At 46.0% G+C, this 24,477-nt stretch overlaps 1 protein-coding gene across 9 annotated transcripts in view; it reads right to left on the reverse strand.

Annotated features, from left to right (window-relative positions):
- Ppp2r5c (protein phosphatase 2 regulatory subunit B'gamma) overlaps nucleotides 1–24,477 on the reverse strand; it is a 130,243-nt gene that overhangs the window by 12,814 nt on the left and 92,952 nt on the right. For all 9 annotated transcript variants that reach the window (XM_075948603.1, XM_075948602.1, XM_075948605.1 and 6 more), the window contains 10 exons: nucleotides 23,770–23,880; nucleotides 22,318–22,410; nucleotides 22,107–22,237; nucleotides 17,053–17,112; nucleotides 15,342–15,450; nucleotides 13,050–13,103; nucleotides 8,249–8,419; nucleotides 2,686–2,813; nucleotides 1,669–1,770; nucleotides 99–171 (listed from right to left, as the gene is read on the reverse strand). In XM_075948603.1, coding sequence (XP_075804718.1) covers nucleotides 99–171; nucleotides 1,669–1,770; nucleotides 2,686–2,813; nucleotides 8,249–8,419; nucleotides 13,050–13,103; nucleotides 15,342–15,450; nucleotides 17,053–17,112; nucleotides 22,107–22,237; nucleotides 22,318–22,410; nucleotides 23,770–23,880 — 1,032 coding nt within the window. The remainder of the gene's footprint in view (nucleotides 1–98; nucleotides 172–1,668; nucleotides 1,771–2,685; nucleotides 2,814–8,248; nucleotides 8,420–13,049; nucleotides 13,104–15,341; nucleotides 15,451–17,052; nucleotides 17,113–22,106; nucleotides 22,238–22,317; nucleotides 22,411–23,769; nucleotides 23,881–24,477) is intronic.

A 24,477-nucleotide genomic window follows, 5' to 3' on the forward strand; every position in this document is an offset into this window, starting at 1 on the left:
GTGACGATGGCCTCCCCTCCTGGGGTGGGGCTAGATCCTATTTCACCAAACATTCAAGCAACGCCTCAACACTCCCGTGTTACTCTCTTTTTTAGTACCTGGGGATTCGCTTTGGCTAGATTTTCTATTTTAACCCATGCTTCTTCTCGCTCTTTCATTTTTAGCTTCTCTCTGAAAAACAGTAAAACGTCATTTGCATTAGAGAAGACTTGCATTCAGGCAGGATAGGGGTGAAAGCTTGGAGATGTTAGCAACATCTTTTACTGTGGCTCTCAACAATGTGGCATGAAAGAAACCAAACCTAAAAACTGGCCAAGAGTTAGAATAAAGATTTTAAAAAGTAAAAAAGTTAAATATTAAACAAGAATTTAAAACACTCCCTATCTCCTGCAAGTAGGTCCAATGTTCCTAGCCTGGCTGTTTTCATACCCACTGGCAGGCGGGTCTGCAGAAGAGCCAAGGAAGCCACAGCCAGCACCCCAGCGGTGACAGGATCCCAAGGGAGACCAGGGTTGCTTCTGACACCATCATTAGAGGCACTGGATTTAGGCCACTGTTTTTGAGGCAAAAAAAGAAAAAAAAAAACTACCACAGACAACTTCTGGAGCACTGTGACTCTCTTCGGGTGGAGGAGGGGACACCGGAGAGCTCCTTCTTAGACACTTACATCACACTGACTTTAGTCCATGTGCACTCCGCCCTCGAGGGCTGAGACCTGGTCTGGTGTAGCCCTGCTACCCTGTGCTTCACTCCACCCAGCCTGTGATGGCATTCACTACTGTATCATCAGACACCCAAACAGAGCCCATATGCAGACAAGACTCACACATCATCTGAGGAACAAAGAAATGGTGGTTGGCTAGACAGACACCTGTAGTTTCTCCACCTTAGTCACTTTTAAGTGTCAAGCAGAGCTAAAATCTGCCAGCAGTTCACACTGGGTTTGGAAGGCTGTTTTTTTTCTTTTTCTTTTTCTTCAAAAGGACAAGGTCTCACTATATAGCTAAGGTGACCTTGAACCTTACAGTACTCTTCCTGCCTCAGCCTCTCGAATGTTGGGGTAATGGACTTGTGTTGCCACATCTGGCCTGGAAAGTGACTTGTTTAAGTAAATAAATAAGATGCATTATTATTACTTGGGTGTGAGTAGGTACCTGCAAGCCCTGAGTGGGGAAACAGACGGAGTCAGAACTAGCAGCTTGTAGTAGAACATGGCATGAGTGTGGAGGTCAGAGGACAACGCTGTGGAGTCTACGCTCTCCTGTTTTCACACAGGTTCTGAGCTCAAGTTATCAGACATAATGAACTGAGCCATCCTGCCAGCCAGTCATTACTAATCAGCCACATGACCATATGCCCAGCCTAGGGACAGAGCACCTGGACATCTAGGCAGTCTCTGCGAAGTCCTCAGGTGCACAGAAGCAGCACCATGAAAAAGGCCAAGGCGACTCAGCTAGTGGAAGGGTGAGGACCCTGGTGCTAGACACACACTCTTTGGTAATAGGCCACCATCAACCTTTACCTTGCTTCCTAAACAAGAGCACAACAGGGTTTCTTTTTAAAAGCTCAAAATGAAGAATAACTCTGTAGGACAAACAATGGTGGTGACAGACAATGGTGGTGGAATATTAAGGAGTATGGAAAACAATCTGGGCAAGGAGCACTTACTTCAGTTTCTCTGCTTTGAACTGCTGGGTACAGTCATCAAAGAGTTTTTGGTTCATCTCCATGAAGAGTTTCAGGGCATTGTATATCAAGCCGTGTATTGTCCTGCAGAGTGAAGGCCACAGTGAAATGCCAACACTGGACCCTTCTCATCCCTCTCCTACCTCCTGCCATTTCCCCTTCCCCTTTAAACCGCCAAGTCTCCCTTATTTCTGAAGTCCTACCCACAACAAGTTCACTAGGTTCTAATACAAGCTGCTAGCTCTTTCTCTATCTGTTTTTCCAGTCAGGGCCTGCAGGCACCTGCCCGGCCAGGAAGGTCACCTTCCTGGTAACAGCAGCCAAAGTCACTTTACCTGGAGACCGAATAGAAAAAAGAATTACAGGTAAATTATTCAGATGGCAGCAACAGGAGACTAACTGTATTTACGGTGCTCCACAGAGGAAAGGAAAGCTCCGGGGTTCACATCTGGCTAACGCTGAGTGTGCAGCTCAGCATCCAACACATCTGGCATCCAGATGGAGCGCCTTGCAAGGCACCAAGAGCTTTCACTGGGGGAGCTAATTTTTTTTGCCCTTATGAAATGAAACAAAAGGGAGGAGACAGAACACTCCTCAGTCACATAATGTCCACAGCAGGGCAGCCCTGGAGTTTAACCCATGGGCTCCCCGATGTGTTGTGGGACTTAAAGGAGTAACGTGCCCTACCATGTTCTGGCAGGACTGATCCTATGAAATTTGCAGTGGCATTCAAGCTCCCCTGGAGGCTCTAGGAGAGGCCTGGAAGGTGCTACTGTTGAGACCAGCAGGGAACTGGGTACAGACAAACAGGCTCTTGTACTGGCTTGGCATGGGGTAAGGAGGCCAACGACAGGGCAGACAATGCACACTGCTGCTTAACTTAAAGAGTCACGAAGAAAACTGATGTTCATTATGAAAGCTGATGGTGAGTTTAGATTTCAGCTCTAACTGGCATGTGCTACTTAAAAAACGGGAAGCGGATGGGTTGCCGGTTCCTACTTGTTCCAGTGGGTCTTCGAGTTGCGGTACAGGGATGGAAACATGATGGGCAGGATCTTCGCTGCGTTGTCACTAATTAAACTCATGATATACTCATTGTTCCAGTAATACAGCGCCCGCTCAGCCACCTGGAAGAAGGGGCAGAAATGTGGGTCATCTGCACAAAGACAGGAGACAGGCTTTCTTACTGTTAAACTTGTGAGTAGAGTAAGCTATACTGGACCAGACAATTTCCATCAATTCTAAATAGCCTAGATTGTGGTGTTGAACAGTCAATGAAGAAGCAAAAGATAACTTACATATCAAGAAGTCAACACTGTCGTTCACTTTTCCAATTACTCCATAAACATTCATATGAGACCCCAGGGTGGCTGCCACACTAAGTCCAACGTGTGTGTGCGTGAATGCATTAAGTCTGTAGTGCATGTGTGTGAGCACATGTGTGCACGCCCACACACACACACACATACACACACACGCCACTGGGTGTCTTCCAAGTTGCTCTCCACTTTATTTTTTGAGACAGGGTCTCTCACTAAACTTGGAGCTCCCCAACTTGGCAAGGCTGGCTGGCAACACCCTCCTATTTCTAGCCCCTCAGTGTTGTGATAATAGGTGTGGTCAGATGATCCAATCTCAGGTCCTCAAGTTTGTGACAATGATAGTCAGAGGCAAGAGGGCTGTCTGTCAGCGTGGAGGCTGTATCTAAGGTAGATCCTGTGTCAGTCAGAGGGATAGCAGTTGCCAGGGCTGCAGAGCCGTATCACGGGGTCTGTGAGCCAGCCGGCCCTCATTTTGGGTAAATTGGGGAGCCAGTGTGTGTGGGGGTCTTTTATATTAGTTACCACTAGTTCCCATTACAGAGAGCAAGAAAGCTAGGGTAAGCACTCACATCCCTCCATCCAGATATGCTGTTGTCCGTGCCTCTGCCCTGACTGCTGACAAGCACACACAAGAACCAGACTTCACAAAGCCACCAGGGCATGTGGTCAGTGCTGTCCAGCACACAGTCCTCTAGGCAGAGCTGTAAGTGCTCCATAAGCTCAGCCAGAGTGCAGTGTATTGGCCACGCTCAGAAGCTCAGGAGGAGCAGGACTACAGTTCTGCCACCAGAAGCCTTGAGTGAGTAGGTGGGGCAAGAAGAGGCAGCTGTGGAGGGTTCAGGAGGAAGTGAGGAGAGGTGAGCTTTGTAAATGGGAATGAAAAGGCACATATAGAAATAGAGAACACGTAAAATGGATGGGGCAGACTTGTGACCAAGCTTAATGACCTTAGTCATATCTGGAACCGACACGGTAGAAGACAACCAACTCTCCCACTTACATTCTGTGGCACACGCTTCTCTCCATCCATGCCCATAATAAAATGTAAAACATACATGTGCACACGCATACACACAGTTTTGGGATGTCTCACTATTGCTCATGATGAGTCTCTTGCCTGAGCCTTTCATGTGCTGGGAAAAAAGGTGTGCACCACCCTAAATGGCAGATAATTCTTGTTTCAGAGTTCAAGACTTTCTCTGCTTTCATTTTTTTTTTCTTAAACCACGTAGGTCAGGCAAACTCAAGTTTATAAACTTTCCACCTTGGCCTCCCAAGTGTGAGGATTATAGGTGTACCATCATGTCTGACCAACACCTAACCTGTATTATTATTTTTTACAAAATTACATTTATCTATTACGTGTGTATATGTCTGTGGTATGGCATAACTGTAGCCCATAAGACAATAAGGAGGGGTTGGTTCTCTCCCTTCACTATGTGGGTCCTAGGGATCAAATTGACTGCCAGGTTTGGTGGCAAGTACCTTTCCCTGCTGAGCCATCTTTGCGGCTCTGTATTTTAATTTACTGTATGTGCGTATACACGAGAGCATGTGCTATGATGTGTATGGAGGGTAAAGGCTAACTCTGAGTCCACTCTCTTCCCCACTGTCAGTCACATGGGTTCTGATACTGAAGTCAGGCCACCAGGCTGGCAAGGCAAGCTCCTTTACTGGATAGGCCATCTTGCTGGCCTCAACACCTTCTCTTTCTTTCCTTTATTTTTGAGACGGGGGGAGGGAGGGGCTCTGTGCTGCCCTGACTGGCCTAGGCTCGACATATAGCCCAGGCTGGCTTTGAACTCATAGAGACGAGAGAGAACACTTATCTATCAATAAATATTTTTTGATATAATATTTCAAGACTGCACATTAGAAAACAGAAGACAGGGTACTTAAAGGCTCAAATTATAAATTCTGCTTTAGCTTTTAACACAATTTTTTTTTTCTCCTTGAGAAACAGTAGTCTGGAACTTGTGACCCTCCTGCCTCAGTTCAGGGATTAACTACTGCACTTAGTTGTTTGAAACGAGCTCTGGCAGTTTGGTTAAAGAGAACTTTCAGTTTACTCTACCATGTTTCCAATGATGTCAATCTCCCGGCTCAGTGGCAGCACATGCACACTCAGGACCTCTGCATGTTCTCCCCAGTCCAACAGTACTGCGCATGCACACTCAGGACCTCTGCATGTTCTCCCCAGTCCAACAGTACTGCGCATGCACACTCAGGACCTCTGCATGTTCTTCCCAGTCCAACAGTACTGCGCATGCACACTCAGGACCTCTGCATGTTCTCTCCAGTCCAACAGTACTGCGCATGCACACTCAGGACCTCTGCATGTTCTCTCCAGTCCAACAGTACTGTGCATGCACACTCAGGACCTCTGCATGTTCTTCCCAGTCCAACAGTACTGTGCATGCACACTCAGGACCTCTGCATGTTCTCCCCAGTTCAACAGTACTGCCACCGTACTACCGGGTGCTGGCTTTTGACCACGGTGGCACAGTACTCCATTTCAGATTTCCTCAATGCACAACTCACTCTGTCCTGTCTACTCATCTTCAGAGTTGCTTTGTACCAACACATGTATCCACATGTACTTTTGACTTTATTGATTTTGTGTGTGTGTGGTCAGAGGACAACTCTGGGGAGTTGGTTCTCTCTTTTCATCATGTAGAACCCAGGTATTGAACTCAGATTATCCGGCTTGGCAACAGGCACCTTGATCTGCTGAGCCATTTCACTGGCCCCTTTCTATTTTTCATAACAAGTTGGAGTCCAGAGTTGACTGACTCCAAAAATGTTGTCTCTTCTACAGCCACCATTTCCCTGCTTGAGGTGCAGGAAAAACTCCACCAAGGAAAGCTACCAAGATGGCCAGGCGAGGTGGGGGTGTGTGTAAAAAAAATTGCATAGAAAAAACATCTAGATATTAAGAAAGAACTAGCCACATGTTTCTGGAAGATTCTAGAATGTACATGGTATTGACCTGGGTCTATCAAGAAAGCAGAAATGGGGGAGGCCCCTACAAGGAAGAGCAAAGTGTCTTGGCAGTGAATGAGGGATGCTAGGCTGGTTACCAGTGGAAAATGAGGGTGGCCAAACCCTGCAATCCTTCAGTCGCAATCACCAGCAGAGGTGCCTGTGTATCTCTGGAGCAGACTGTCTTGGTGTCTGACAGGACTGCTTATGGGAGAAATGGCCCCTGTGCACAGCTGGGGCGAGCAGGCCTGAATCACTCAACTGTGCCCCACTAAACAAAGTCAATGCCTTGCATACGACCTTCCCATCCATGGGCTTTCTTCCTACATGAAAACTTTATGGTAGCATGCACAAGTAATCTTAACACTTGGAAATCTGAGGCAGGAGGATGAGTTTGAGGTCAGTTTGGGCTACAAAATAAGAGTCTGTCTCAAAAGATTTTAAAAAGCTACCAATAGCATATACAGGTATGTATATAAAAAACCTGTGGTGTCTAATCAGTGTTGCCCACATGCACATGAGTAGAAGGCTGTCCAATGTGGTAGCAATAACCTCCTTGAGAAAGCTGACTCTATTGGCTATATTGGCCCGGGCAGGACTTGTGTGGCAACCACAGCTTGTCCAGACACACTGTTCCAAGCAGGTGTCCCTGTCCTCTGACTCCTACAATCTTCCCACCTCTTCTGTGACATTCCCTGAGCCCTGGAGGAAGGTGATACGATATGGATATGACAGCAAGCACCCCAGTCACTTACTCTCTGCACTTTGATCAACTGTGGCTTTGTGTTAGCCTCTGTCCACTGCAAAAAGCAGCTTCTTTGATGAAGGTGTGAGCTGGGCTGACCTAAGGATATAAGGCTAAGTATTTAGAAGCCAGCTAAATACTATCAGTTTAACAAAGTGATAGTAGTATGTTCTACCCTATGGTCAATGGTTTCTGGGAGAAGTATTGTCTCCCTGTGTAGAGATATTCCAATTAAACTCTATATCCCCTGCCTCCAACACCTCTTATAAACTAGGTTTCCATATATTTAGGCATTTTTCCGTCACTGGGGAGGTTCAGGTTCCCAAACAGTCCTGGTGTCTCTCTGACTCTTCCTGGGGTTTGGACACCTGTACCTTGGCTGGTGGCCTGAGGTGGGGATGGGGAGATCCAGATAGTCTTAAACATTGGTGCTCCTTTGTAAAAACTGCTCACTCCAAGCTTTGGAAAAAGAATTTTCCTGTTCTAGTTCAAATATAAAATGCCCACGGATGTCTACAGTAACAGTAGCTCAGCTGTGTGCAACAGGAAAGCCTGTACTAGAGGTTCTTCTACAGCAGAAGCAAACCTGGCCTTTCTGCATGGTGGCTGGTGGCTACCACACTCCCCGAGCAGAGCTATTGGGCTTTCTTGTCTCAGTGTTGCTGGTCCCAATGATTCCTAACTTGGTCCTAACTCTTTCTTAACTCAGCAAAGGCTCTGGTCCCTTCATGAAGTCCCGAGTGCTCAGCTGCATAGTGCCTAAGTGGTTATGGCTTCCAGGATCACCAGCTTCCTGGAGCCCAAGGTTCTGCTGATTGTTACATCTTTACCATGCTGGTAATGAACATACCATACACAGCAGCTGGAAGGGGAAGAAAGCCAAGGAGCTCGGAGAACTCAAGAGTAGAAAGTGAGTGACAGACACTAGCCTACCAGCAGGATTATGGTAGTAAGAAAAATCAGAATACTATTTTTTAAAAGATGTAAGGAGATATAAACTTATGTGCCAGAAAAGAAGTGTGTATAAAGAGGGAGATTTTCAGAGTTGAAGGTTTTTATTGTTGAGTTATTCCCATGATTTTGACAACTCAATTATGATAAACAGGGCCCTATGAACCCCACAGCATGTCACACTTGAATGCCGAGTTTTATAGACAATGCTGCCAATCAGGCTTGCTAAGAATATATTTTCAGTGATGAGAACATGAGTCAGAATTGAAACTACACAAAACTAAAATGTTATTTTTTTTGGGGGGGCACAGGGTCTCTCTATAGCTCAGGCTGATCTCAACTTGTAGCAATTCTCCTGCCTTAGCTTCCCAAGTACTGGGATGACTGGAACAAGTCGACCTGCCTGGCTCAAATTTAAACATCTAATTTTGAAGTACATATCAAGTAAAAAAAAAATTGAATTTCACCCTTAAATCATAGCAGAACCAGGGTATAAGCAGCTTCATACCAAGAATGTCATTTAATAGGAGCACTGACCCATCACCCAAACCTGCATACATACCTGGAAGTGAGGGCTGGAAACACACTTGGCTAACTGTCGAAAAAGAGGCTCCATGATCTTCACAAATTCTGATGGTTCAATTACATCTAGAATTTCTTCTAATTCATTTAAGAACATTACTTCTTTTGGACTGTGAGTCTTTGGCCAGTATTTGAGAAGAGCCATTACCACCTATAAAACAAAGCGGCAAATGAAGCCCAGAGATGCCCAAGAGGAAGATGTCTGTGCTTCCATTAGATGTCCCCACTGCAAAGTAACACAGGAGACAATGCTGAGAACGAGCACTAGCATGCTTTTCTTTCATCAATAGTCTAGTTTTACACATTTTAATATCAGCTTAATGTGGCCCATTCCCCCGCCGATCATCAGTGGAGACCAAACAGACTGTGTTCTAGTGTGGAAATAGGCAGCTCTGACACTGTTAGCAACATTCACACATATGCACAATCCACTTCTCAAGTTAACTATTTGTGAATATGTATATGTGCATGTGTGTGTGCGCGCGTGCGCGCGCGCGCGCACACACACACACACACACACACACACACACACACTGTTTCCAACTTTGTTAAAATATACCAAAAAAGGTGTTGTCAATGAAGCAGATGTAAGTTTGCATTCACTGTAGGTGCTGGACCTAAGCTAGGGTCATGATGCTCTGCGTGGTTACCTGAAGCTTAAGAACAAGTGCTTGGTAGGAAGGAAGCACATGGCAGCCATGGCCTTGATGGGGAGCAATGCTATTTAGTTGAAGCCCGGGAGTTGAATGCTATGAGGTCACAGTGCTTTCCTAGTCTGTGGCTACTGAACATTATTCTCTTTGCCTAGGTCAGACAGCTATAAAGAGTGTCTGCTGGGAAACTTTAAGTATCCTTCTATACTTTCAAAATGTCTTACCAGATTATACCAGCAGAAAACACTGGATCTGAGTCAATGAAGATTAACGAGTTTTACATTTTGCTACCTTAGCTCGAATAAGTACAATGAGTACCAGCAGGTACATTGTCGTAAGGACACATGTGTGTACACACTGCGCATGCAACTGAACAGGTACAACTTGTCCCTCTGAAGCAGCTGTGAGGCCTTGTCTGTGAGGCAGGATGCACGATGAAAAACTAAAGAGACATGGGAAAGGAAGCCCTCACCCTGGGATCTAGTTTGAGGATTCAAGAAATCTCAACACAACTGGCAAAACCAAGGCTGTGAAGAGAGCACTCCTTTTCCAAAGTAAGCATGCCTTGTTGCATTCTTTCTTGGAGTCGGGGCTTGTGGCCCAGATCTGACAGTGTTAGTGTTCCCCTTTAATGCTCCAGTCTGAACAAAGCACTGCATGAAATTTCCAAAGTAAGCATGCCTTGTTGCATTCTTTCTTGGAGTCGGGGCTTGTGGCCCAGATCTGACAGTGTTAGCGTTCCCCTTTAATGCTCCAGTCTGAACAAAGCACTGCATGAAACCCATCCTATGGTTTCATTTCTATAGATACAAAGTTCCTTTTCATCACATTTATTTTATTTGTGAATGTCAGAAGAAAGCCTGCAGGAACTGGTTCTCTCCCTTTCACCATATGGACCCCAGGAATTGAACCCATGTTGTCAATCTTAGCCTCAAACACTTTATCCACTGAGCTACTTTAATGACCCACAAAAAGAAATTCGTTAAGAGAAATAAGCAAAGAGTTCATACTGTTTATAACTTGGTTTAATTTTTAAAGTTTTAATATGTATGTATGTATGTTATATTTATTCATTGGTTTTCCTGAGACAGTGTTTCTCTGGTAGTTCTGGCTATCCTGGAACTTGTTCTGTAGTTCCAGGCTGTCCTGGAGCTTGGAGATCTGCCTGCCTCTGCTTCTTGAGTACTGGGATTTAGGGAATGCACACCACGGCCCAGCATGTCAGTGGTCTTTAAAGTCATGCAGGAGCTACACAGCACCACCAATTTGAACTGGTTTGCTGGAAAACTCCTAATTCCTCGATCACCCTGGACTTTTTCTGATCTTTGGGACCTCACTACTGTGAGCAGCGCCCAATCTTCTGGGCTGTGTGCGTGGGGCAGGACTCTGCAGAAGGAGTGCATGCCAGGCATTATAAGGCTAGACAACAGCAGTTTTAGGCTCCAGGTTCACGGCATGGTCCCTTCGTGGGGTGGGGGAAGCATGCCAGGAGTCCTGCCTTGACTCCTGGGGAGCGTGTCCTTGTGTAATAGCAAAGTAGTGGCTGCCAAGACTGTGGGACATCCTATTAGCTGAAGGAGACAGACAGGCAAAAACAGACACAGTTGTGTAAAATCTCCCACGAGCCTCTATCCTGGCAACAAAGTAAATAGTAAATACATCTAATGTGCCCAGGACACGCTGGAGTACATGAAAAGTATCCATTCTACAGTCAGCTAATGCCCTTTATAGGCTGCAGTCTTTGAAGTGGAACACTGTGATGGGCAATTTCCACTGTCAGTTTAACTGGTTTAAGGAACACGTAAGGCATCAATGAGACACGTGAGGGTTTGTCTCTTTGGACTTTTCCAGAGGAATAACTGGAGGGAAGACTTGCCTGTGTGCTGGTGACACCACCAGAGGCTTGGGTCCTACTGAGTAACAACTGAGAAAGGAGGAGGGCAGCTGGTTTCTGCTTCCTGACTGCCGGGACCAAGGAGTCTAAGCTACACGCTCTGCAGCCCCAGCGCTGCTGTGCTCTCACACCGTGAGTCAGACTCAACCTTCCCCTAACTCATCTTTTATTGGGAATTTGACTGCAGTAACTGACATGACTTATATTTAAAGCAGTTCCATAAGGCAACCAGGAGCCCCGGGGCAGCAAAGCAGGTCTCTGTGTGCTGAGTGTTCACACTCCTTTCCAGTCCACACCTCCATCTTAACAAGTGTTCACCACTAAGTCAGACATAATGGCCTTTGCATTTTCATAAAATGGACATTTCAAAGGAGGAAATTTTCTAGATGAGTCTGAAGGCTTTGCATATACTGAAGATAAGCTCTGCTTTCTGTAGCTGGGCAGTGATGTTCTGTCATCTCTCAACAGGAACTATCAAACAACAGCTTGGGATGGAGCCACTACACCGAGTGTGTGCGACTTGTAGCTTGTCTGTACAGGGTCCTGTCAGAGGCTGGCAGTCGATGTTTATGTGACACAGCATGCTGGCTGTCTCTCCCTCCTGCAGAGAAGCTCACCCATCAGTCATGACACTGCATTAGTGGGACAGAAACTTTAGAACTGTCACCTGAGTGCAGTTCTGCACAGATGGCCGAGGAAACGGTCCATCTGGGCTAAATACGCCTGGGGTCAGGCTGGGACAAGGTCCAGCAGGCAGAGGTGCTTTGGGAGGGAGAAGCCTGTCTGTGACAAAGGTGGATTAACACTTGGTGAATTCTCTAGCTATCACAGAATATGAGAAACACACACACACACAAATCTTGAGATAAAACAGTATATCTTTTCTATGTCTTTGATTTCTTACTATAAAAGCAGTAGTGAGAGCAGGTGGAATTCCTTTTCTTTTAAAAGGAGTGTGTGTGTGTGTGTGTGTGTGTGTGTGTGTGTGTGTGTGTGTGTGTGTGCATGTTGGGCAAAGAAACCTGAGTGACCATGCAAATGTGCTCATGCATGTGAATGCCTGCAGAGACTGGGAATATGGTGTCTGATCCCCTGGAGCTGGAGTTACAGGCAGTTGTGAACCACCATCTGTGTGCTACAAACCTCTGAAAGAGCAACAAGTGCTCTTAATGACTGAGCTGTCTCTCCAGCTCCTCTTTCTCTGAAACAGGGTCTTGTTATACAGCTGAGGCTGACCCCAAACTCATGGTAATCTACCCACCTCAGTCTCCTGAGCTACCACAGCTGGCTTGAACCATATACCTTAAACAGATGAACTGCGTGGGCTATAAACTGTATCTTAGCTTATTTTTAAAAAGTGAATTCAAATACTTATTCTGGCTGACATCTGACAAGACATATTTTGTTAACGTTGGCTACATTTTTGGCTGATTTTTAGTGGAGATGCTAGGAATTAAATTAAAAAAAATTAGTAAAGATAGTTTAGTGGTGGTGGTGCACACCTTTAATCCCAGCACTCAAGAAGCAGAGGCAGGAAGATCTCTGAGTTCAAGGCCAGTCTGGTCTACAAAGCAAGTTCTAGGACAGCCAGAGCTACACATCACAGTAAAACCTCTTTCAAAAAACCCAAAAGAATAAAATAAAATATTTTTTTTTGGGGGGGGGGTGTTTCAAGACAGAGTTTCTATGTGTTGCTTTGGAGTTTGCCTGGAACTAGTTCTTGTAGAGCAGGCTGGCCTAGAACTCACAGAGATCTGCCAGCCTCTGCCTCCCAAGGGCTGGGATTAAAGGTGTGAGCCACCACCACCCAGCCAAAATAAAATAAAATTTAATAAAGATAAAATACCAATTAGAAATCCAACCCAAAAGTCAGCAATGTAGCCTTCACTTGCTGCTCAGTGATTGTAAAATAGTAACACTAACTTAGAAAAAACTTCCAGAACAGAAAGGATCCTCGAGTACAACAAGTGACTTAGCCTCTCACTTCAGTGCGTGTGAGTGAGTGAGTCAGGACATGTGCTGTCAAATATGGAGGACTAAACTGGGCCCAGGCTGGTGTCCACAGCTACTCAGATGCCATGTTCCAAGGATTGCCAAGCATTAAGAGACAAGGTGGCAAGATTGTTCCAGAAAACCATTATAGCAGTAAAGGAACTTGCAGCCAAATTACCACACTCAAACTTCCAACCCAGGAGTGAGCATGCCGGGTGCTCAGGGCCCGGGAGAGCACTTACTGGTTCAGTGAGGGTGCTGTCCTTCTCCAAAAACTGCACAACGCAGTACGCCAGCTGGAAGGGACGGGGGAGAGAGCGTCAGCAAGCCACTTCAGCACAGAAACGCTTCTATACCAACCTCAAACACCAGCCTGGGGAAAATGGCTGGTTGTGGTGGAAACACTGCGCATGACCGCCACGACTAACACCCATAATGCTCTGAGAGGAACTTCAGGGAAGCACCTTTGGGGCTGATGCTCAGTGGATAAATAATTCTTTCCCTATCGATTTCTGACAGATTTCGTAGCTATGCTCACTCCCAAGAATGATAAAAACCAGGAGAAATTTTTCAGACACTACCAACAAATCAACCAAGTGTAATGAGGGATGTGTGTGCGCATGGCATTTTTGAAGATTAGAATGGGCAAGTAATATAATAACTGGAAAAATTTTATTTTGGCAACCTATCAGAAATTTCTGAGCTATTTATTCTTTATTTTCCCTTAAGATAGTTTTGCTGCAAGCCTCCTGCCTCAGCCTCAGAGTCCTGAGACTATAGGTGTGCACCACCATCAACAGCTTTTGTTCAACAATGGATATGATAACAAGCTGGACCTGCTGCCCTGTGATGCCTACCCGACAACAAGTGGATATTTCCTAGGACGCCAGTGCTATTCGATTAACGAAAGAATGTCCTCTCTGCAATGTATCCCATGCCACCCACTTCCAAGGAGCTCTCAAGAATGAAATCTCCATTTGATTTTTAATTTTTAGACAAGGTCTTGATATACAGCCCAGGTTGGCCTCAAATTCATGATTTTCCTGCCTCAGATTCCGGAATGCTGAGATTATAGTTATGAGCTATAAGCTTTGATAAGAATCTTTGGGCTTTGTTTTCTTGCAGTGTTGGGAACAGAACCTAAGACCTTGCATGTGACAGGTACTCTCCTACTACACCATAGCCCTTCCATGTGCTCTTCTTCTCCCTCACTTGGGGTATACGTGTGTGTATGGGGAGGTGTAAAATTTTTTATGTTATTTTATGAGTATATGTAACTGTGCACCATGGACATGCAGTGTCTACAGCATCCAGAAAAGGATCCACTGGGACAGAGATTACAGATGGTTGTTAGCTGCCATGTGAGTTGTGTCTTTATTCTTGCGCCTCCATGGCGGTCAAGAGAGATAGTTTATGTTGGGGTCCGGTCCAGAGAGAAATAACTTAGGGTCCGGGCAAGCACCGGACCCCGACAGGTGCTGGGAAACAAACTCAGGCCTCTGGAAGCCAGTGCTTTTAACTGCTGAGAGAGTTTTTAACCAACTCTCCATCCTTCTGTCCATGTGTTCTTAACATACATGACATCCTATTCTGTGTTCAGCCATGTGGCAGCCAAGAGTAAAGGATTATGGGCTGCAAATGAGAGTGGCCACCCTTTGAGACTCAGCATAGCTCAAATTCTGTCTATTGGAAAGCAGATTCTAATACAGACAGAGAGAAACCAGTCAGGAACCAGCAACTAAGGTTCTAGCACAACTACAGTTAGATTGCTGCAGCTTAAAAAAATCCAGTTTGTACAAGTTGTCACAGGTCTTTAAGACATTAGGTTTAGATCATGTTGTAAGAAGCCCCCTTTTCTCTCAAAGTGTACCCTTCTGTCTCGATACAATCTATATTCCGGAGATTCTCCTGAATCTCGCCCCCCCTCTCCCGCCCTTCTCTTCTTTCTCTTTTTTTTTTTCCGAGACAGGGTTTCTCTGTGGCTTTGAAGCCTGTCCTAGAACTTGCTCTGCAGACCAGGCTGGCCTAGAACTCACAGAGATTCGCCTGCCTCTGCCTCCTGAGTGCTGGGATTAAAGGATGTGCCACCCCCACCCAGCGTCTTTCTTTTTTGTATGCATGAGTCTGTGTGATGTTTGTGCATGTGCAAGGCTACAAACGTTCATGTGTATGAACGCACGGAGGCCAGAGGTTGACATCGGGTGTTTTTCTCGATTCTTTCCATCTTGTATCATTGAGGCAATGTTTCTCTCACTGAACCAGGAGCTAGCTACATTGTTAGTCTAGCTAGCCAGTTTGCTCCTGGGATTCTGCCTCTACCTTCTGAAGTTGGACGCACAGGTGGCCTAGCACATCATGCTATCTGCCATTTATGGGAGTTCTGGGGATCTCAACTCTGGTCCTCATACTTGATGGCAAACATTTATATAACTAAGACATCTCCCTACCCCTCTCCCAGTGATATGGGAAAGGAATCACTCCCACAAACGGTTGGACCACTGCAGAGGTGTGCAGCTGTGCTCAGCTGGCCTTACCTGGGGATGGTAGACACTCAGAGATTTCACTTTGTGCAAGGGCAGCAACACCTTTAACAGGAAAATCTTGTGCTCTTCCTTTAGTGGTAAGGCAAATCCATTAATTATACTGTGAAAAGAGAATCCAGCTTGAGTATTTACACATTCCAGATTATAGTCAGGTATCTTGTTCTTTCAGTTTTTGTTTTCAGCATGAAAAGCCAATGGGCAAAATATTTCAGAATAAAGAGGACACTGAAAGGAACAAGAGCTACAACAAAAAGGCCTTCCAGGAGCATAGCCATTTTAATCTTTTTTGTATTGGGACTTAAGTTACAGCACAGAGGGAAGAAAACAGCAGGGAACTGAGCAGCTTGGGGGACAATGATGAGATCCAGGTGTTCCCACCCAGTACTTTTCTTTAAGACGTCTACATTCCTGGGGGGTAATTCCAGATCATTATCCTTGTGTGACCTGGAGTGTCCCTCCACTCTCACCTCCTGTGTGCAGACTGGCTGCTGTTCATTCTGTAGGAAAGGCATACCACTGAAGGGACACCAAACTGAACATTAACTGGCCTATCTACGTGGTTTTGTGCTTAGACAAAGAGAAGAGATGTTTCCCAGAGCCAGAGTCAGAACAATGGTAACTTGGTCCTCCAGTCATGCTGCCACCGTACCCACCAAGGGTGACGAGCACATCTGCAGGGAAACCCTGGGTGAACCCTGTGTTAGAGGAAGGGTTGAAAAGACAGTGTGGTAAGACTTACACTTAACACAGTTCACATCACTCCTGATATATGGCAGAGGGAAACACCAGAAGGAAACTCAGCTTTCTTTCCAGTTCACAGAAGGAACTTGCCCAAGGTCTTATGACTGGGAGAGGCACCCTTAGCCAAACTAAGTAAGTCATGCCTCGAGGGACAGACCAACCTAGGTACAGCCATTTTTTTTTTTCAAATCGCATCTTTAGCAGCAGCTTGAGAGGGACCAGATCGACCAGACAAGAGTTTCCTTGTGTGTGTGTGTGTGTTGAGGGGGGCACACAAGACAACAGGTTCAGAGGCTGTAGGGACCCACTAGATTCTATATATACTGGGTATCTTCACTTTAGAGCAACTTAGAACCTTAAGGTGCTAATAATGCCCATGGATTCCCCTAGAGGCACTGGGGAGAGTACTGTCCAGGTCGACCTTCCTCTTAGCTCCACTCCAAGATGAAATCTTTCGGGAAATAGTGGGTCAGGGAATCTTATATTTACAGGCCATTTAAAAAAATAAGTAAAAACTTTACTCAGTTTAAGATGGATAAAAAATTGAATCATAATATATATATATGAAAAGTTAACAGGTTGAGACAATTTAAAATACTAGCCATTTACTCAACACCTCATGTATATAATCTATTCTTCAAGTAAGCTTTAATACCAACATTCCTCTGTAACTATTTTTAACACTACTCGAGGGAAAAAAGTTGAAATTTCATAGCTTCCATAGTAATAGATTGAGGTGTATGAAGAGGGCTCTGCCTATAGAGCCACAAAGATGGAAGCTGTTGTTTGTGCACTCTGATCTGTGAGTTAATCAACCTTCCTTCTCCTTACGTGAAACTCTCTTTCCGTCCTTTCAGGACCTGGTTGAACGGCTGTGCTCTGGGAGGAGTCAAGTCAATGAGTAAGATCATCTGGTGTCGGCTCTAGCTGCAGCCACGCACTGTCAGTGACAGGAACTTACCTTCCCAGTATTTCCAGTAATTCTGCTATGCCATTGTGATGCTCTGTCTCATAAATAAACCTGGAACATACAATGTGTCATCAGCACTGGACCCTGAGTAAAAGCTGCAGACGCGACAGCAATCTGAACAAGGAAATTCAAAGGCTACAGGAGGAACCGAGGAACCAGCAGTGCCGAGCTGACACCTTTCAGGGACATGTTCAGGTGCTTTCAGAGCCCACAAAGCCCTGAAAGCCTACAATGGAATACCCTTGAGGGCAGACAGCCAGTGTAGCCCAATTTCTTTCAACATTTTATTCTGAAAAATTTCAAGTATCCAGGAAAGCTGAAGAAGTTTCACAGCCAACACCTGTGCTCTGACCAGCAGTCTCAGGCTATGGCAGTTTGCATGCTGTCTGCCTTGTGTTCACATCTATCCAGCCTTCTATCCTAGCCTCTAATCCATCTTGTTTCTCTGCAGCTTTTCAACATGTGTCTTACTCAGTTTTAAAGCCTCCAATCTCCAGCACACTCCCTGCCATGGCTAGAGGCTCCTCCCTATGAATACTGTCCCTGCTCCCCAACACCAGTTCCAAGTGCAGTCCACTTCTCTTCTTCTGAGCCATCATACCCGATACAGGCTTCTAAGGGAGCTCTGGAAATATGCACCCCACTCTCTGTGCCAGCTTGTCTCCCTCCAGACAAGGACAAGAACTTCCTGTGAATGTGTTCCTGATACTAGGACCAAGCCTGGCATCTGTGTAGTTCTTAAACAGTCTGGTGAGAGAACTGGGGACAAGAATAGGGAACAGGGGCATGTCTACCAACCCCTGCCCCCCTGCAGGAGACCCATGGAAATTGAACCCTAGCTACTTGGTTGTTGGTGGTCTACAGCAGCAGGGTAGTGTGCTCTGAACATGTGACGGTAGAAGTGGCCCCACCCATCGGTGAGAGAGCCTCCCTCAGCAGCTGCTTAGTGAAGTGTCTGGCCCAAATATCAGTGTCCTGAGACAAACTGACTAGTAACCTTAAAATACAGAAGAAGTAAGTAGCCAGGCAGTGGTGATGCACGTTTTTAATCCCAGCACTGGGAGGCAGAGGCAGGCTGATCTCTGTGAATTTGAAGTCAGCCTGGTCTACAGAGTGAGTTCCAATTCTGTATTCTCAAATGGTCAGACCTCCCTGATGGCTCTTACTTCCTAAGCCCCAAGGAAGGTACTGACAGATCCACGCAGAGGGGAGAGAACAGGGTCTGTGAATGCAGGTGAGACAGGATGATAGCCTGGACAGCACGTGGGCAGGCTCCAAGGCCACTGGCAGCCAGACACAGAAACATGAAGACGTGCTTGGCTCCAGTCTAAAAGTATAGCTGTGAGGGCACTGCCCGAGGACTGGCTGTGGTCGTGAGAACGTGTGTCACATCCGCTTCCTGCTGACCTCTTCCTACCCCTGCCCCAGAGCACAGAAGAGGCCTATCAGTGAGTCTGTGGGAGTCAGTGCAGGAAAGTGGTTTCCTCTTGCTTCACAGGTTTTACCCACGGTTATAATTCTGAGCTGGTGCAGCACCCTTGCACACAGCTCACAGTGACCCTTGGGCCCTGCTGCTCAGCCTTCTTGCATATTATGGGAGGATGGTGGTCACTGTAAGCCACGTGGTTTTCACATTAGTATCATTTTATGAGAGCCTCTGTCTAAGCACCTTTAGCTGACTGTGTAACAGAGAGAGAAAAGGGGACTAGTTCCCAGAGAAGACAGTCTGGGGAGCTGAGCAGACATCAGAGCAAGATGGAGTGCTCCTCACTCTACAGCAAAAGCCCAGACTGATCTGAACCTGGGCTGGAACTGCTGCTCAGAGCAGTCTCCCATTGGATGTGTTCTGCACCTTGGACCAAGAGGCAGGATCTACTTCCCTTCCTGTGGGGCTGAACTGTCTTGTTGCTTGCCTTGACAATACCAAAGATGGAAGTAAGGGGCACTAATTTGGGGCTAATCCCTTGAGGAGACTGGGAGCTTCTCCTGACTCCCATGGAGGCATCTGGTGCTCATAAGAGGGTGCACTGAAGCCGGAAGAGGCAGCTTATGCCTGTAATTCCAACACTGGGAAAGGCAGAAGCAGCAGTATTAGTGTCAGTTCAAGGTCAATTCAGGCTACAAAAAAAATAAAATAAAATAAAAAATAAATGACAAGGATCTAAGCATGACCAGAGGGACCATGCGGACAGAGATGCATAGCAGTGAGAAGGCACCCAGGGCATCACTGCCCTAGATGACACCGTGGCAGCACAGCAGTTCTGCTGAGCCCAGGCCCAGGACAGAACTGAGGAATCACAGGTGGTGATGTAAGCCGTGGCACCGGGTGGGACAGCAAGACAAGGTCTGGCTGCTCTGCTGACTGGCCATCCTCCAGTGCACTGCTTACTAAAACCAGCCCTGGGGTCACTGTTTGCTCACGCTAGTAAACCAACTCACTGAGAAATTACAAGTAGGAATCGTAGCTTCTAGTAAGTTGAACCAAATTGTTTAAAAGTGCCTTTTCTTACAAGATATAGGTGTGGATTAAGAACCTGGAATGCTCCGGAACAGCAGTATACAATATCAGGGATCATTCAGATTCACATCTGCATATGTATGAGCTATATTTTGGGCTATGATTCAAGCTAAAACCAAAAATTCAATTACTCTATGCAAATACTCTTGGAAATATGTAATATTTTTAGGTTGGAGACAGGCTCTCTTTACGCTATTCAAGCTGGTATGCAAGTAACTATTAGGTGCAAATGATCCTTCTGACTCAACCTCCCAAGGAGCTGCGACTGTAGACAAAAGCCACCATACCTGGCTACTCTTGCATTTTAACCATGAACCACAAGTCAATTGTGGAATTTTCCACTGAGGCATCATGCAAGTGCTCAAAATGTCAACTGTTTTCTCTTTTTTGTTTTTTCGAGATGGCTCAGCTATTAAAGACTCACAACCAAAAGTATTCAAATTTTTAAGTGTGTGGATTTCTGGGTCAGGATACTCAACATGCACAGGACTTCCATGATCCGGGAAACTCTGAGCTGTTTGACTCTCTTCACATGAAACAATGACAAAAGAGCCAAGCCAATTAGGGATTCTAAGTAACATGCTTGCTTTGGAGCACACATATATAAAGATAAGTATAGAAGAGATGACCTAAGGGAGGGAACACAGAAGTGCCAACTGCACTCTCATCCATTTGAGAGAACGGAACTGAATCGTGTGATGTATTCTGAATAAGGAAGGAGCTGAGCGCCCCAGTAATCAAGGTAAGCTATCTGCAGCAGGAGGCATTTCCACTTCCACACGGCAGGTGCTAACGGATTTGGGGTTCTGCTGCCTGACCAAAACCACTAGTCCTGAGGAAACAAAACTCTACAGCCAGAGCCTGAATTTCAGGGCTAATAGACTGGAATTTAAGTTGTACCCATTCTGTGTAGAGAATGACATCAGCTGAGTAATGATCTTGTGAGAAATCAGAGCACCAAGAAGTGAAAAACAGGAGCTGAATATGTAGGAGCTGACATCATTCCCTCACTATAATCAGAGCAAGTCAGGGCTGGGTTGGGCTCCATTACAGAAACATTATATATTAGGAGGAACCTGGAAGGGGCTCAAAGGGAAGACACATGGTGAAGGCCACAATATCACAATGTGCCATTAGGCACTGGATTCGACTGCAGGGATACACCAGGCCTGGAAGGACCAGAAGGACCACATAGGCTGCTCAGTCTCACTGTCTCAGCTCCCCTTTCTTGGCCACTTTCAGTCACTGTGGGGAAGAAGGACCAGGCAGGCATAAGCACGCCCTGGCCCCATAGCTAGATTGTGTGAAACTTACTTTACATCAGATGGATATCATACTGTTTCTATCACTGCTGAGATTTGCTACTTTTAGGCTTCCCTGGAATCAGATATCTGAGAGCAGAAAGTCAACCCAAGAAGCCAACAATTACAAGATAACCTTAGTAAGTTTTCCTGGTACTAGGAAGAAAGCTACACAAACCAGGCTGAGCAGTGACACACACCTTCCACCTCAGCAGAAGCAGGAGGATATAGGCTAGCCAAGGCTATAAGGTGAGACTATTCCATAAAAGAGCTACACAGATTTCCACCAGCACCCATTCTGTAACACTGCGCCACTGAGGCTGTTCCTGGGGAGGAGGGGCTATGTCAGCTCAGGTGAACTTTGCTTGGGGAAGCAGGTCTGAGGGCTCAAAGCAAGGCAGGGCAGACAGGACAGCCTGGAATGACACATGGCTGCACAGCCTGAGAGTGGGCAGAACCTGGAAGCACAGAGGTAGCCTAGGAAGCGGTGTTGATCATATAGCAGCAGTGGTACAACCATGTGAATGTAGCCCTGACTCATCGGGATCTCTATGTAGATGAGGCTGGCCTGAGCTATGGCAATCTTTCTGCCTCGACCTCCCAAGGCCTGGGATTATAGGCGTAACCTTCACACACACCTGGATCACACACACCTGGGATGTTAGACCTTAAGAATCATGAGGCGTGGTCGGAGATGAGACAAGGATGGGGGTCATAGCTATCAATATACTTGAAGGGTTTGAGATGTCCTTTCCGAGCTAGAGGCTGATAGGACAGGTTTGGGTATATAGGAAAGTTGTCCTGCTTTGTCTGCCGCCAGGGCTCTCTCCTCTCTCTGCTTGGTTGGCCCTCAAACTGCTCAACTAATTCACAGATCTTCCCAGGCAAAGGCTGACTACTCCCTTCCCTCTTCCTGTCTTCCTGTGACTGAGCAGCAATAATAAGGTAAAAAGCAGGTGAATGGGTCAGGGTCAGCCCACCCACACTCAGGACAACTGGACAGTTCTACAGGAACTCAAGCAAGGGTAGTGTGTGGTAAGACATGGGGGAGGAGAAGCAAGGGTGGACTAACAGAACCGAGCAGTCAAAACTGCACAGAGGAACACAGAGGGACAAGGTACAGTGTGGTAGGGTCACCTGCACATGACTAGCACACTGCTCAGCTCCCCTCCCCTGTCTCTGATGTGACAGCATTGGGGGTGGGTAGCAACCACACGAGGACTTACCTATAAAATATATTATTTATCTGTTTCCTGATGTAAGCACGCAGACCTAAGAACTTCCCATAGATTCTGTGAAGGGTAGTTTTTAGAAAATCTCTCTCCCGAGGATCCTCGCTGTCAAAGAGTTCTAGAAGCTTTAAAAAAAACATAGCACTTAGTGACAGTGACCATCCTGCACTTAAGGCTGCTGAGGAACACCTGGCTGGACACTCACCTGTAATACAAACTTCTGATCAATATATTTCTTTGCTATATTGGGCTGGAAATCTGGAGACTCTAAAAATCTTAAGAAAAATTCATAAACAAGCTAGGAGAAAAAAAAAACAAGAAGTCAGATAATATGGCACTTTATTAGTTGGATTAAGAACACCTCAAATTCAGCCTTTATTTGCTTGAAAACACTAGACTTAAAAACACACATGCATTCAAAATTAATGCTGAATTGTGTGGCTTAGCATAATTATAACTGCAGATGGAATTATTTATTTAGTGAGAACCACAGACTATCTCTTAAATGGCACATAGTGCTTCCCATGGTGCTCAGTTGTGACACCTGGGACCATGACTAAGCTTGGGGGTGGGATCTGCAGAATGCTATCTACATGTATCATGGAGTTCTAGGGGGACAACAACTTAAGGACTGCCTGGGAGAGGAACACAAAAACAGACACTGAACCACAGCCACTGGGTTTCCTTTGTCAATAAACAGCACAGTTGGCTGGAAAGCATGGACAGTCTGTCCTAAACTGTGTGGAAGTCAGATGCCTTAAGGGCAGAACATTTGGCTCCTCCCCTCTTCTCTTTTTTTCCCCCCTTTTTCTTTTTTTTTTTGCCTCCTCACCAAGGACATATGTAAATGCTCTGCTTGGGCTGGCCTCATAACCAGTCACCCTTGTACCTCACAGGTGTGTGGGGAACTATCTGGGGCTATGCTCCCAACTTAACATATCATTTGTCAGCAAGGAGCCTGGGATGCACAGGGACATTAGGTTAAACGCATTCACTGCAAACTGCAAATACACCTGGGAAATGCTCTAAACCTTGACTGAGAAAATGCTTTCGTAAGACCTGGCCGTACACAAGCCTGTAGAGCATTTTCTTAATTAGTGATTGATGAGGAAGTGCCCAGCCCATTATGGGTGGTGCCACCTCTGGGTTGGTAGTTCTGGGTGCTATAAGAAAGCAGGCTGAGCAAGCCATGATGAGCAAGCCATTAAGAAGCTCTCCTCCATGGCTTCTGCATTAGCTCCTGCCTCCAAGTTCCTGCCCTGCTTTGGGTTCCTGTCCTGATGTCCTTTGTTGGTGAACAGTGATGTGGAAGCCTAAGCCAAATAAATCCTTTCCTTCCCAAGTTGCTTTAGTCACGGTATTCCGTCACAGCAGCTCTAACTAGGACAAACCCCAAATTCAATGTTATTAGAAACGCTAGAATTCATCACTGAGGACAGAGAAGTAAGTCTGTAGCTTGTGCAATGGGTTTTCATAAAATCAATCAATCAATCAATCAATCAATCAAGCAAGCAATCTCTTTTCTCCCACCTCTCTGCTCTGATAAAAAGAGATTCCTTTAGGTCAGAAGCCTGTTGGTCAACAGTTAAAATGAGGCCCTGGGCCACTACCCACATGGCATACACCATTCTCTCAGGGCTGGTGCCAAGTCCAGTACCTGCAGATGAGGCCAGGCTGCTTCTAACGTTGGTTCATCTTCTTCTGGGTCGAATTCTGCTCCCGTAGGATTGGAGGAAGGTGGCAAGGTTCGAAACATGTTAACTGCAAACTAAAACCCACATATTCCATGATCACAACCAGGTTGAATATTATCAAGAAACATTTCAAGAAACACTAAATAATCCTAGCGATAGATGCTTCCCATTCTAAGCTGTTCTTTTTTCTTAAAATTCAGAAGAGGTGTGGGTCTCCAGAGAAGACAGGGTCAAACCTGCAGCTTGAAATAGAGCTTTCTGGGCACAGAATCAGCAAACTAACTGCTACAGTCACTGTGTCTCTCACCTGTCAAACTGTCAAAGACAGCTGACCCCAGCCGATGCTAAGAGGTTAGCGCTGACTTAGGAGACTGTTACATCCAGTGAGTCAGCAAACAAAAAGCCAGAAAAGGACACGATGACGAAGACCACAGAAAAGACTAAAGAAACAAAAACACTGAGAAAACAGCAAAGACTACATTGTACAGGGTCGGGCCCATAACAACCATAGAAACACAAGACAGATAAGTGACTTCTGGGGCAGCTGGAGATCACTTCTGAGACAGGATTGCTCACTAGCACAGGGAAGAGCTGATGGAGTAGAGTGTGTAGAGGAGCCGGCTGGCTAAGCAGAGCCCTTGGTCTGTCTGGACCTGCACAAAACACTTGGT

Source organism: Microtus pennsylvanicus, chromosome 14, assembly GCF_037038515.1.
Source record: "Microtus pennsylvanicus isolate mMicPen1 chromosome 14, mMicPen1.hap1, whole genome shotgun sequence".
Taxonomy (NCBI): Eukaryota; Metazoa; Chordata; class Mammalia; order Rodentia; family Cricetidae; genus Microtus; species Microtus pennsylvanicus.